Source organism: Micromys minutus (genome assembly GCF_963924665.1).
Source record: "Micromys minutus genome assembly, chromosome: 13".
NCBI lineage: Eukaryota > Metazoa > Chordata > Mammalia > Rodentia > Muridae > Micromys > Micromys minutus.
The window spans coordinates 48,716,016-48,728,561 of NC_137982.1; the positions used below are offsets into that span (position 1 = coordinate 48,716,016).

The window sequence follows — 12,546 nt, forward strand, 5'->3', positions numbered from 1 at the left end:
ACTCTCTCCTCTGTTTTCAGAGGCTTTGCTTCCCTACTAACCTAGTACAGTCAGGACTGCTGAACACTCTCTCATTCCGGCGTCGTTTTTGATTTGGCACACATATTTTCCAGAATGGGATGCTTCTGGACTCCCCAGTTGGAGAGTTGCGATGTTATCAACGAAGGAAATCCTAACGTTTTCGCTCTCTCTGATGACTTCGCCTTTATCTTTCAGCCAGACAACGGAAATCGGCTGGAACCCTTCTACCACAGCTTGTAACTCCACGGGGTCCCCAATAAGGGTGGACATGTCACCAAGCTTTTTCACAAACCGTGGTGGTTCTGATGAAAGAAATGAGTGCTTCAGTGAAAGACTAGAAACATGCCGGCGTAAGTTATTAGCTGGGCAGAGACAGACAGAAAGAAGAGGCACATGCTTGTGTGTGTCGACGTATACAAACCTTTGAACTTGACAGTGGAGGTACACGTGTCACTTCCCACCTCATTAGTGGCTTTGCAGTGATAGTCCCCTATGTCGGAGGCTTCCAGATTAAAGATATGAAGACTTGTGTCGAAATTTTTGGAGGTGATCTTAAATTTCTTGCTGCTCCGCACCTGCTTCCGATCTTTAACCCACACCACTTCGAAGGGGGGCGTTCCCGAAATCTCACACTGCAGGATCACATCAGAACCCTTCAGGGCTCCGACTGAAGGGGGCTTCTGGGTAAAGACAGGGGGTGCTACCAGGAGAAAAGAGAAGGAACAATGAGAGCAGCTGCCTAACTGAAGAGAATAAATGCCGTTAGTGCCGACATGCTTGTGGAATCTAGAGATACTCGTTGTGAATAAGAGATCATTAAAGTGACTGGGATGAATAATGGCAACACGCAATGACACATGACAATTCATAACACACACTTTTAAGAGCTGTAAGTTTTTAGATTCGAACCTTACAAATACACCGATTGAGTCTATAATGAAAACATTAGACGAGGACTGGTTTCACAAACCCCCAAGAAATACTGGCTTCTATCTCACCACCAGAAATTCAAGTCTAGCCTGATTCCATTTCCGGATATTTGGACAGCCCAAGACCTTGAGACCATAAGAAGAACACCAAAGAGAAGGGAGACAGCAGAAGAGGTGTCTGACCTTTAACTTTCAGGGCTGTGCTGCAGCTGGCGTCACCAACGCCATTGTGAGCTTCACAGATGTAGTCCCCAGTGTCCTCAGCACTGGCTTCATTGATGGTCAGCAGTGCCACAGAGTTTATGAACGACATGTTGTATTTCCAGCTTTCGTGAAGTTCGCTGTCATTCCGAAACCACACAACTTTGATCTCTGGGGAGCCGCTTATCTTGCATTCCAGTTGGATGGACTCTCCCTGCTTCACAACTTTTGAAGTATCTAATTTCTTAATGAACTTGGGGGGTTCTATTAAACCAAAGGAAACAGTCAGTCATGCATAATCATACACTGAAAGAGTTTATCCTTATAGTTGGGAATCCCCAAAGTTCGCATTGTTAGCAGACTTATCACTGAGAATGAACTTTCTAATGATTTCACGCTAAAATACATTATCTCTTTCCCCTATTAAGTAAATTAAAATATTTTTAAAGAAAATTTAGCTGATATATTGCAGTCTGTGTATATAAGGTAAAATACACTCGCTAATATAACTTCACATCTGATATAAAATTTGCAATGATAAATCAGGGTGTTATTTAGCAAGAAATGATGAGAGGGAAGAGTGAGAGGTTGAAAGCACAGCCAACATAGTTCCACGAAAGAGCACTCCCCGAAGAGACAATACAAAGAGAAGGCAAATCCTTGGTCACTGTTTCTCCAACAAATAGGCACCAAATCAAACACGATTGTTAGTTTAACTCAGAAGCTTAAAAACCCAAGACAGGTGAAAACAGTGTCTCACCTGTAATCCTAGCTCCCAGGAGGCTAAGACAGGAGGATTTCTACGAGTTACAGGCCAGCATGGACTATATATATATAAAGATGCTTTCTCAAAAACAAACAAGGCAAAACACAACTTCTCATCTTTGGCGCTACTGAGAGGTTGAACCCACGGCTTCCCACATGTGAGGCAAACGCTCTCAAACTGACTTACAGCACCAGCCTCAAAACAGAAAACCTAAAGGCGCTTAGACAATCGCAAGACAAGCACATGAAACAACAAATCTTGGCAAATACTCTGTCACGATACCTTTCACACTGAGCTGAGCAGAGCACACGTCCTTGCCAACATCATTGGTGGCTTGACAAGTGTATTGACCAGAGTCTCCTTTCCCCACTTTAAGAATCCTCAGATGGGGAGTGTTGCTCACACACGTGATAGTGTAGTTCCCTCCAGGTCGGATTTCCTTGTTATCTTTTGACCAAGTGACTCTCATTGGCTGAGCACCAGTAACATGACACTCAAAATCTGCACTTTCTCCAGCAATAACGTCTATTGATACTGGCTTGATATCAAAGAAGGGTGATTTCTTAGGTTCTGGAAGATTAGAGGAAAAGGTAATGTGTGTGAGTGTATATATATATATATATATGTGTGTGTGTGTGTGTGTGTGTGTGTGTGTGTGTGTGTGTGTGTGTGTATCTCATTTTGGCTGTCAGTTTTTGTCTTCACAATTAAATAAAAATTCAGGGTTTATAAAGAGAAAGATTGGCATGGGAACAAACCTCTTGCTGTTAGTCTAGCAGTAGAAGATGCTGTGCCAAGTGGATTGGAAGCCGAGCAAGAATACTGGCCAGAGTGACTCAAATCAGTTTGCAAAATTTTTAGCGTTGCCACATTATCTACAAATGACATCTGTAGGTTTTCATCATCTCTTAAAAGTACCCCGTCTCTATACCAGCACACTTGGATGGGTGCAGAGCCATTCAGTCGACAAGTGAGGGTGACTGGTAACCCAACAGTTTGCTCAATGTCCTTCAACTGTCTTGCAAAGGAAGGCGGGAGTTGGCGCTCTGTGGGAAGACAAGTTATACTAGAGGTATTAGTGGATAAAATGAGAAAATCCCAATAAAGATAAAGGAGTTAATGAAGGGAAAGCAACTTTTGTAGTGTGTGAGATAAAACCGTCACCTTGGATTCTGAAGATGGTCTTAGAGGCTGCTGTCCCTATGCTGTTCTCAGCCAAGCATGTGTACTCTCCGCTGTCATTGATGCTCACTTTATTAAACACGAGCGTGGCCACATTGTTTGTAAAGTAGGTCCTATATTCTGGAGTTGACCTTAACTTGGTGTCTCCTTTGAACCAAGACACTGTAATTTCTGGTGTCCCAGCAACTTGGCATTGCAAGGAAACTGAGTCTCCCACGGAGGCCTCCAGAGGTTCTAATTCCGTAACGAAATACGGTGGTTCTAAAGAAGAGAGGCTCACAATCAGCCAATGGAATCTCAGAAGAGCAAAGGTCCCACCCTGCGTGTCTAATGAACCCAAAATTCTTAAGTAGGTAACATAACATACCTAATGTAGATACTAGGGCATCACAAGCATCCCTTCCTGCCTCATTTTCAATCTCACAGGAGTAGTGCCCTGCATCACCCTTGGTACTGCTCAGAATCTCCAGGATGCATGTTTTCTCTGTGGTGACAATGTTGCATCTTTCAGATGGAGTTATGCCAACACCGTCTTTTTTCCAGGTGACAGAAATTGGAGGCGTCCCAGTATAGGTGCCCTCCAGAATTATAGACTTCCCTGGTTCTACCGAGTGATCGCTTAACTTCTTTACAAACGTGGCTGGTTCTGATAAGTGACAAATATTGCAGTTAGACACATCATAAAGCCATAGAGATGCCAGTAATCAAAACAAGGTGAGTGAGTGTGTTTGGCAAACCTTTCACAAACAGGTGTGTAGTGCAGGATGCTTGGCCAGCATTGTTAGAAACCACGCAGGTGTATTCCCCACTCTGGGATACGTCAATATTAAATAATTCCAGTTCCGCCACGGTGTCTTCAAAATAGAGATTGCACCTGTCTCCTTTCACAAGTTCTCTGGCACCCCTAAACCAGCCAACCTTGAATGGAGGGGTTCCTCGGATAACACTTGTGAAGGTTATGTTTTTGCCAGGAAGGATTTCCAGGGGCTCTGGTTCTTTCACAAAAGAGGGTGGCTCTATACAGACACAGAAGACAATGGAAGAATCCAGTAAGCTCTGCACTGACTTTCAATTTTGAGTAAGAAATGAAGAGTACTTGAGATGTGTGTCAATCTGGACATATGCCCAGAGAAGAATTTTTTAATACATGTCATGCAAAATTGACTGCATATCACTGACCTTGTACAGTCAACAGTGCTCGACATTCATCCGACCCAGCCACGTTAGCGGCCACACATGTGTAACTGCCCATGTCTGAGGAGTCCAGAGAGTTCAACTGCAGTGTGCAGACGTTGTCTGAGAATGTTGTTTGGTACTTTGCTCCACTGACAATCTTAGTCTTCTCATGAAACCAGGCAATAGAAATGGGAGAGGATCCAGCTACTTTACATTCTAAGATGCAAGAGGTGCCCAGGACACCACCAGTATCTTTCAATCTTCGGGTGAAAGAGGGAGGAACCATTCGGTCTGCATGAGGAGAGACACATGACTTGCGGTGACTCGAAGGGACAGAAGAGGTGTGAGACAAGAAAAGTCGGAAAGAGAGATCTGCATGTGCGAGCGGATGCAGAAGCCAGAACTAACCTGACACGTCGACCACTGCCGTGCAACTGCTTTTGCCAACATCGTTCTGAACCTGGAACGTGTAGGTGCCCGCGTCTTCCTTTTCAACTGAGAGAATTTTTAAGGAAGAGACTTTGTTGTAGAAGCTAAATTTGTGTTTCTGGCTGCTGGTCAAGAGCTTTCCGTCTTTATACCACTCAACAGACAGCTCCGGAGTGCCGGCCACCTTACACTCCAAGGCACATGTTTCTCCCACAGTCACCGTCATGGACCCTGCCTTCTCTACAATGACCGCGGGCTCTGAAATAAAGCATGAGATGGGCCTTTAAAAACCTAGACCTTCCCTGCATCTCCTTTATGGATTGCACTAAGATTATTTCTCCCAGTGATGATTACATCATCATCTCCCTTGGCTTTGAAAATGTGATTCCATAATTCTATGCCTTCATAAAGTTGCGTTCGTTAGAAAACATGTTTGGGCATTATGCAACTCCAAAACAATTTAGGCGATGCATACCAGACAATCTGGCTTTTAAAAAGGTACAGGTTATATTTATGTTGTGAGTGTACTTATGTGCTTGCTGGGGTTATATGCCATGGGATGCATGTGGAGGTCAGAGGTCCAAATTGGTCCCAGGGATTGACCTGAGGTCATCAGGCATGATGGCATGCACCTTTACCCACTGGGCCATCTCACTAGGCCCCAGATAAGGTGCTTTAATTTATACTCGACCCTTTTTAGAGCAGAGGGTCCCTGTTAAGAGTTACTTGGTGTATTTTTTTCCTTTGTGCTAAGTTGCTAAAGAAGATTGTTTGAAAGATCTCTTTACTTTCTTTCTTATTACTGGGTTGAAATTTAATATGCCCAATGATGACAGTGTATATCTTTCCTTCAAGCATTGATCTTTTGTCAGCGTAGCCACTACTGTAACATAGTGGTATATGTAAAAATAGAAGGGCTCCAAGTGGTTCACACTGAAACAAAAGATACTCACCCCACAAACAAAAACAGTGCACACACAATAACATGGCTAGCTCTCATTTGTTAGTAGAGTGCTTAAGATCGACTGGTCCTTTCCCCCTAAGCCTTCCAGATAGTGAGGCTAAATAGAGTTGTGGGAGAAATTCAAAACAATAAGATAGCATGTAAGTCATCCCAGGGATTGCTCCCAAATGCTAACAGGGGACTGCTGTACCTAAGACAGTCAACGTGGCCATGTTTTCCCTCACTCCTCCGTCATTCTTGACTTGGCAAATGTACTTCCCAGCATTAGCTGGTTCTGCTTTAGCAAACTGCAGGGTCGCAATGTTGTTGACGAAAGAGATTCTAATGTTCTCGCTCTCTCTGATCACTTCTTCTTTCTCTTTAAGCCACTGGACAGAAATGGGCGGGGCACCTTCTATGGATGCTTGCAGCTCAGCGGGTTCGCCAGCCACCACCGTAAGGCTGCTCAGCTTGGAAATGAATTTTGGTGGTTCTGAACAGGAAAAGATGAATAGAGATTTCTCAAAAAGCTTTCCAGGTAAAGGAAGAGAAAACACACTGAGAATTTGGCACGTGCCTGCCATTTCTGCCATGCACGGAATCTATGCTTACCTTTTAAGGTGACAGCACAAACGCAAGCATCGCTGCCCACTTCGTTCTGTGCTTTGCAGTGGTATTCACCAATGTCTGTAGATTCCACGTTGAGGATGTGAATGCTCGCGTGGAAGTTCTTAGATGCGATCTTGTACTTCTTGCTGCTCCGGAGCTGGCGCTTGTCTTTGTACCACACCACCTCAAATGGCGGTGTCCCTGAGAGCTCACACTCAAGGCTAACTTCAGTGTTCTTAAGGGTTTCTACTACATGAGGAAAGCTGCTAAAAACGGGTGGTTCTGTAAAACACAAGAACGCCTCATGAGTTGGGCTATTTGATTTCCTCTGAAAAGGTTTTCTGTTTTTCAATCAGAAGCATGGTTTAAGATGTTAGCATGTGTAGGAAGCAAGATCACTTCGGAGCTTTTATAAGATAATCAGCCAGAGGGGTGGAGAGCCAAGATACATCTTAGAAGTCACAGCTGAGAAATTCAATGTGCCGATTATTTTGGACTATATAGATTGATAGAGAATTTATAAATGAACAAATATATCAATGAGTGGGAATTTTATGAGCTGTGGAATTTTGCCTTTAGAAAAAAAAAATGTCATTTACGCTTTACAGAAGAGGCACTGAAAAGTCACAATAATAGCCATATTCTGAGTCTTCCCTTTAGGGAAATGGCTATTGTAATAATTAACATGACAAATGTGAGCATTGTGGCAAAGCATGCTGGGAGATGGCTGTAGAGAATAGTAGTGGTATTTGTGCCACAGGAGATTTACATTTTTAAAGATAGGAGCTGATTCTTGAGAAAGAGGGAAAACATTGTTGCTGTTTTAAAGATGTAATATTAAAATCTATATTCTTTATACATTGCATGCATCATTATGGTACAGACCATACTAAGGATCCTGATATAGTTGTAATGTGAGTAAAATCAAAAGATTACTTTGAAATTTTTTCTATTTATTTTTATACATGTGTTTTGAAATATCTAATTCAATGCTTGGTCAAGTGTTAGGTGATCAGAATAACAGTATTAGAATTACAAGAAAAATATCTCAAAATGACCACCTGAATGTAAAATAAACTTAAGAGGAAAGGACATTCAACTGGGGACATATGTCTATATTTTTTTTAAATATTCTGGCTTTGAGATAGAAACTAAGAAAGTAGTGAGGGAGCCATGAGACCCGGGTTTCCATGAATGAGAAAAAGAAAGATATTTCTACCTTTTACTATAACCTTGGTACTGCAGCTGGTGCTACCAGCAGGATTCTGGGCCTCGCAGATGAAATCTCCACTGTCCTCTGTCCCGAGGCTGTTCATCTGTATGACAGCCACTGAGTCAATGAAAGTCATCTGGTATTTATCACTGGCTGTGAGCTCATGTTCATTTCTATACCACACAACTCGTATTTCTGGAGATCCAGTAATCTTGCACTCCAATCTTGTGGAGTCTCCTGCTTTTACTATTTTGGAAGCTTCTAATTTCTTTACAAACTTCGGTGGTTCTAAAGAGTCAGGGAAAAGAAAAGTTATGAATGAAGAACAACAAACCACAAAAGTCCAATTAGGTGATCTGTAGGAAAGGGAGAGACAGGGCAAGATCTGGGAAACACACCCTACTGAGTTAGAAAGCTGCACTGTTGCAGAGTACAAAAACAACAGAGGCACGGGTCAGACAGAAACATAAGACAATCAAACTTGCACACCTGTCACAAGCAACATTGTAGTGCAAGAGTCGCTACCAACATCATTGGTAACTTGGCAAGTATACTGTCCAGTCTTGGAAGCATCCACTGAGTAGAGGTTTAAGAAGCTGGTTGACCCTTCCAAGCCAATGAAACACTTGGGTCCTGAGACAAGTTCTATATCATCTTTAAGCCATCTAATTTTGAATGGTGGTGTTCCTTTCAGCACAGCCTTAAATTCCACCGTAGAATCTGGTATAGCTTGCTGCCTCTCAGGTTTCACTAGGAAGCTTGGTGGTTCTACAGATTTTAAGAGAGTCATATTTAGTTATAGCCGTTGTAGCTCAATTATTTTTATGAACATATAAAAAAACAACTTATGAAAAGAGGTAACGATTAAACATTTCTTGAACCCAATGAATGTGAATAGAAAGAGACAGAATTATTAAGATTTTTTTTTTTACCTCTGAGGATACAAGGTTAGGCATGATGTTTTACAAGTGCCTACAAAGAAGAACTTAGAAGACAGGAAGGAGCTCTGACCTTTCACAGTTAAGATGCCACTACAGGCGTTGTCTCCTGCTACATTGGACACCTTGCAAGTGTAATTTGCAGTGTCTTCTAATTCCAGATTACTAACGTCCAGCGACACGGTGTTTTCATGACATACAAGTCTGTATTTTGCACTCGTAGATATTTCTTTTCCATCTTTAAACCATTGAGCACTGATAGGAAGTGACCCAGAAACCTTGCACTCCATGTGGATAGAAGAACCCAGAACTTTCTCCATTTTGGTTAACTTTTTGGTGAACGATGGGGGAATATCTTGGTCTATCCAAGGCAAACAGCAAAAACACAGCCATTAGTCTGTTGCTACTCACCTACAAGGTCTATGCTATAAGGTAGGGTAGTGGGCGGGGCAAAGATACACACCTAATACTCTCAGGTAGGCATCACAGCTACTGCTTCCAAAGTCGTTTTCTACTTTGAACGTGTACTGTCCACTGTCTTGTTTCATTACTGACTGAATCCTAAAGCTGGCCACATTATTCTCAAAACTCATTGAAAAATATCTACTGGGTACAATTGGTTTCCCATCTTTAAGCCATTTGACTTTGAGTTCTGGTGTTCCAGCCACTACGCACTCCAAGGTGACTGGGTCTTTCTCAGTGACATCAACTGACTTAGCTTTCTCTATGATTTGAGCAGGTTCTGTAGTAAGAATGAAAATACGCAGAAGTTAGAGTGGTGATTCTATTAGAATATGCCTAGAAAACCATCTCTGTAGAGCACTATTTAAAGGGAATAGCTCACCAACCTTGTACTAAGAGGAAAGCATAACACCTCTCAGTTCCTGACTCATTCTTGGCTTGACATGTGTACCGCCCACTGTGCCCATTGTCCACACTTCGGATTTGAAGTGTGGCCACACTGTTCTCAAAAGAAATATAGACATTGTCATTCTCCTCAAGAATCTGGTCATCTTTTAGCCAGTTTATAGCAATGGGAGGTGAGCCTGCCACAGTGCTCTGAAAGGTAGCGGAGCTCTTCAGGACGGTGGTGACATTTTCTATCTTCTTGATGAACGATGGTGGTTCTGTGATTAAATGAGACAGTGGTTCAAGAAGAGGCAGCTTTTAACTCGTACTCACTCCCTATAATTAAAGAGCACCCAGCATTTTGACTCAGAGGCTGCTCCTAGCACGTGACTGACCTTTTAAGGCAACTCGTGCATTGCAGGAGCAGCTGCCTCCTTCGTTGGCTATGATGCACTGATATTCACCAACGTCTGAAGGGTCACACTTAGTTATGTGCAGGTAAAACACTGACATCTTCTCAGACATTGTGTATTTTTTGCCACTTCGGATTTCCTTGTTATTCTTCAGCCAAGTGACTTCAAATGGAGTTGTCCCCATGACTTCACACTCCAGCTCCACGTCGCTGTCCTTGACTACCTCCACGGGCTCCAGCTCCCTGATAAAGGTGGGGGGCTCTACAGGGTCAAAAGAAAGACAGAGAGGAGCTTAACTCAAGAGAAGCCGCGGGTCCCGCAAGCAGCTCAGCTAAAATGTGAAGCCGATTCCATAACCAACCTTTTACTTTTAGTTCAATGCTGCAGCTCGCAGTGCCTGCGTCATTTCGAGCTTCGCAGACGTACGTTCCGCTATTTTCAACCCTGGCATTAGAAATCTGGAAAGTGGCTAAGCCATCCACAAAAGAAATGTCATATTTCCTAAGGTCTGTGATTTCATTCCCATCCAGATACCAAGACACTCTGATTTCAGCGGTGCCTGTTACTTGGCATTCAAATGCTGTTGATTGTCCATTCCTCAGCACTAGCACTGGGCTGGGCTTCTTAATAAACTGAGGAGGTTCTAAAGATGAAGAAAAAGAAGAAGAAGAAGAGTGACATGCTGAATGGTTTTTAAAACAAAGCCCAACAAACAAAACCATTTTCTTAATAAACTTCCCCTTCCTAAAGACCAGTTAGGCAAGCAAGGGAAAAGAGATGACCTAGAAGCCAGACCTTTGACAAAGATGGTGGCTTTACTGCTGGTCATGCCAACATCATTGCTTAGCTGGCAGATGTAGGTCCCGGAGTCAGCAGCTTTGGCTGAAAAGAGTTCAAGAATGGTGGAGGTGTCGTCCTTCCAAACCGAGCGAGCTGCCCCGGGGTGCAGCTCCTTGTTATCTTTAAACCACTTTATTGTCATGGGTACAGTGCCACCCACAAGAGCCTTCAATTGAACCCTTGTGCTGGGATTCACATCTTGTGACTGAGGCTTTTCCAGGAAGTAAGGGGGTTCTGGGATGAAAGAACAGGAAGCAAAAGAGAAGGACAGGTTTATTTTAGAACTCAATGAAGGGGGGGGATTAAGACGTGTAAGGCAATAAAGTTGGGAAAGGAGAAGATAAAAATTGCCAACCTTTGACTGTCAAGTGACCACTGCACTGGCTGTGACCTGCCTTGTTGGTAGCAGAACAGGTGTATGTGCCACTGTCTGTGCCTTCCAGCTGACTGATCTCTAAGAAGGCGGTGTTGTCGTGAAAAGAGAATTTGTACTTGTCGCTAGCTGAGATTTCCTGGTCGTCTTTGAACCACTGGATGCTTATGGGATGTGATCCAGCCACTATACACTCTAAGTCAATAAAGGATCCTTTGATACTGTCCATTTTTCTCAGCTTTTTGGTGAAAGAAGGTGGTATAATAAGATCTAGCCAACACAAAGCAAGAAAAAGTTGGGTTAATCCAGCTATGTTTGTCCTCATTTAATATTCTCCCTTTCCTTCTCCTTCTCTTTCTCCCTCTCTATCTCCTTCTCCTTCTCCCTCTTTATCTCTCTCTCTACCTCCCTCTCCATCTTCCTTTCTCTCTATTCCCCACATCCCTACCTCTGAGCACAAGGTGCTAAGCCCTGAACCCAGTATCTTGCACATACAAACCAAGTGTACTTTATTACTAAACTATGCCCAGAGCCCTGTGCTTTTTCTTAGATCATAAACCAAGAAGAGCTCCGGAAATACTCAACTCCTACCAATAGAAATCAACACCAACCTAAGACATTAATGCTAGCCTTGCAGCTGCTTCTCCCGACATCGTTTTGGACCTCAAAAGTATATTCTCCACTATCTTTCTTCTCTGTGGAAATAATCTTTAGTATTGAGACTGTGTCCGTAACAGTGATTTTGTATTTTGGACCCAGGGTGAGTTCTTGGCCATCCTTAAACCATTTGGCTGAAATCTCCTTAGTCCCTGAAAATTTAACTTGCAAAGTGGCTGGGTCTCCTTGAGTGACATCTATAGACACAGCCTCCTCGGTTATTGTTGCAGGTTCTGTAGAAAACAAAGGACAGACAAGGGCTGTAAAGTGCCCAGCTGTATGGCCTATTATCCGTCTCCCTCCAACCCAAGGCAGATTTCCGAACCAACCTTTGACCGAGAGTAATGCAGAAGACCTTTGTATGCCTGCATCATTTTTGGCTTGACAGACATATTTCCCATCATGTCTGACCTCAATACCACTGAGATACAGACTAGCCACGTTGTTCTCAAACGTCATTCTTATATTGTCATCTTCGGTGATCTCCTCGTTGTCTTTTAACCAAGTCACAGTGATTGGCAAGGAGCCTTTCAGAGTGGCCTGGAAGGCAGCCGTACCTCCACGGAGGGAGCTGGTGGTTTCAATCTTCTTAATGAAGGACGGGGGTTCTATCAGAAGAATGGGTTCTCAATCAGTACCAGGGCTACGGCAAGACTGAATCTAGAAACTTAAGATCTGTCTGCGTAGAAGAGCCCGTCCACCAACTAAGCCAACACTGACCTCTTAATGTCACCCTGGCACTGCAGGTGCTGCTGCCCACCTCGTTGGTCACCCGGCACTGGTATTCACCTGCATCGGCAGCTACAAACTTGAGGACCTGCAGGCTAACCAGCTGATCCTGAATGAAGGTTTTATACTTTCTACCACTTCGAAGGGTTGTGTTGTCTTTGAACCAAGTGATCTCAAAGGGAGGGGTGCCTGCCACCTCAGCCAGCAGCATGACATCATACTCCTTCAATACCTCCATGGACTTAAACTCCTTGGTGAAGTAAGGTGACTCTATAGGA

General features: G+C 43.4%; 1 protein-coding gene across 4 annotated transcripts in view; it reads right to left on the reverse strand.

The window, feature by feature from the left end:
- The window catches only part of TTN (titin), a 266,446-nt gene that overhangs the window by 178,822 nt on the left and 75,078 nt on the right, over positions 1-12,546 (reverse strand). For 3 of the 4 annotated variants that reach the window (XM_080927460.1, XM_080927459.1, XM_080927463.1), the window contains 24 exons: positions 12,260-12,538; positions 11,869-12,147; positions 11,494-11,772; positions 10,865-11,152; positions 10,465-10,743; positions 10,031-10,312; positions 9,652-9,930; positions 9,256-9,534; positions 8,871-9,149; positions 8,481-8,768; positions 7,959-8,237; positions 7,476-7,757; positions 6,260-6,538; positions 5,859-6,140; positions 4,684-4,962; positions 4,279-4,566; positions 3,837-4,115; positions 3,467-3,745; positions 3,082-3,360; positions 2,676-2,963; positions 2,200-2,487; positions 1,134-1,415; positions 443-721; positions 42-323 (listed from right to left, as the gene is read on the reverse strand). In XM_080927460.1, the coding sequence (XP_080783586.1) occupies positions 42-323; positions 443-721; positions 1,134-1,415; positions 2,200-2,487; positions 2,676-2,963; positions 3,082-3,360; positions 3,467-3,745; positions 3,837-4,115; positions 4,279-4,566; positions 4,684-4,962; positions 5,859-6,140; positions 6,260-6,538; positions 7,476-7,757; positions 7,959-8,237; positions 8,481-8,768; positions 8,871-9,149; positions 9,256-9,534; positions 9,652-9,930; positions 10,031-10,312; positions 10,465-10,743; positions 10,865-11,152; positions 11,494-11,772; positions 11,869-12,147; positions 12,260-12,538 (6,756 nt within the window). The remainder of the gene's footprint in view (positions 1-41; positions 324-442; positions 722-1,133; positions 1,416-2,199; positions 2,488-2,675; positions 2,964-3,081; positions 3,361-3,466; positions 3,746-3,836; positions 4,116-4,278; positions 4,567-4,683; positions 4,963-5,858; positions 6,141-6,259; positions 6,539-7,475; positions 7,758-7,958; positions 8,238-8,480; positions 8,769-8,870; positions 9,150-9,255; positions 9,535-9,651; positions 9,931-10,030; positions 10,313-10,464; positions 10,744-10,864; positions 11,153-11,493; positions 11,773-11,868; positions 12,148-12,259; positions 12,539-12,546) is intronic. The other variant, XM_080927461.1, reaches the window with a different exon arrangement.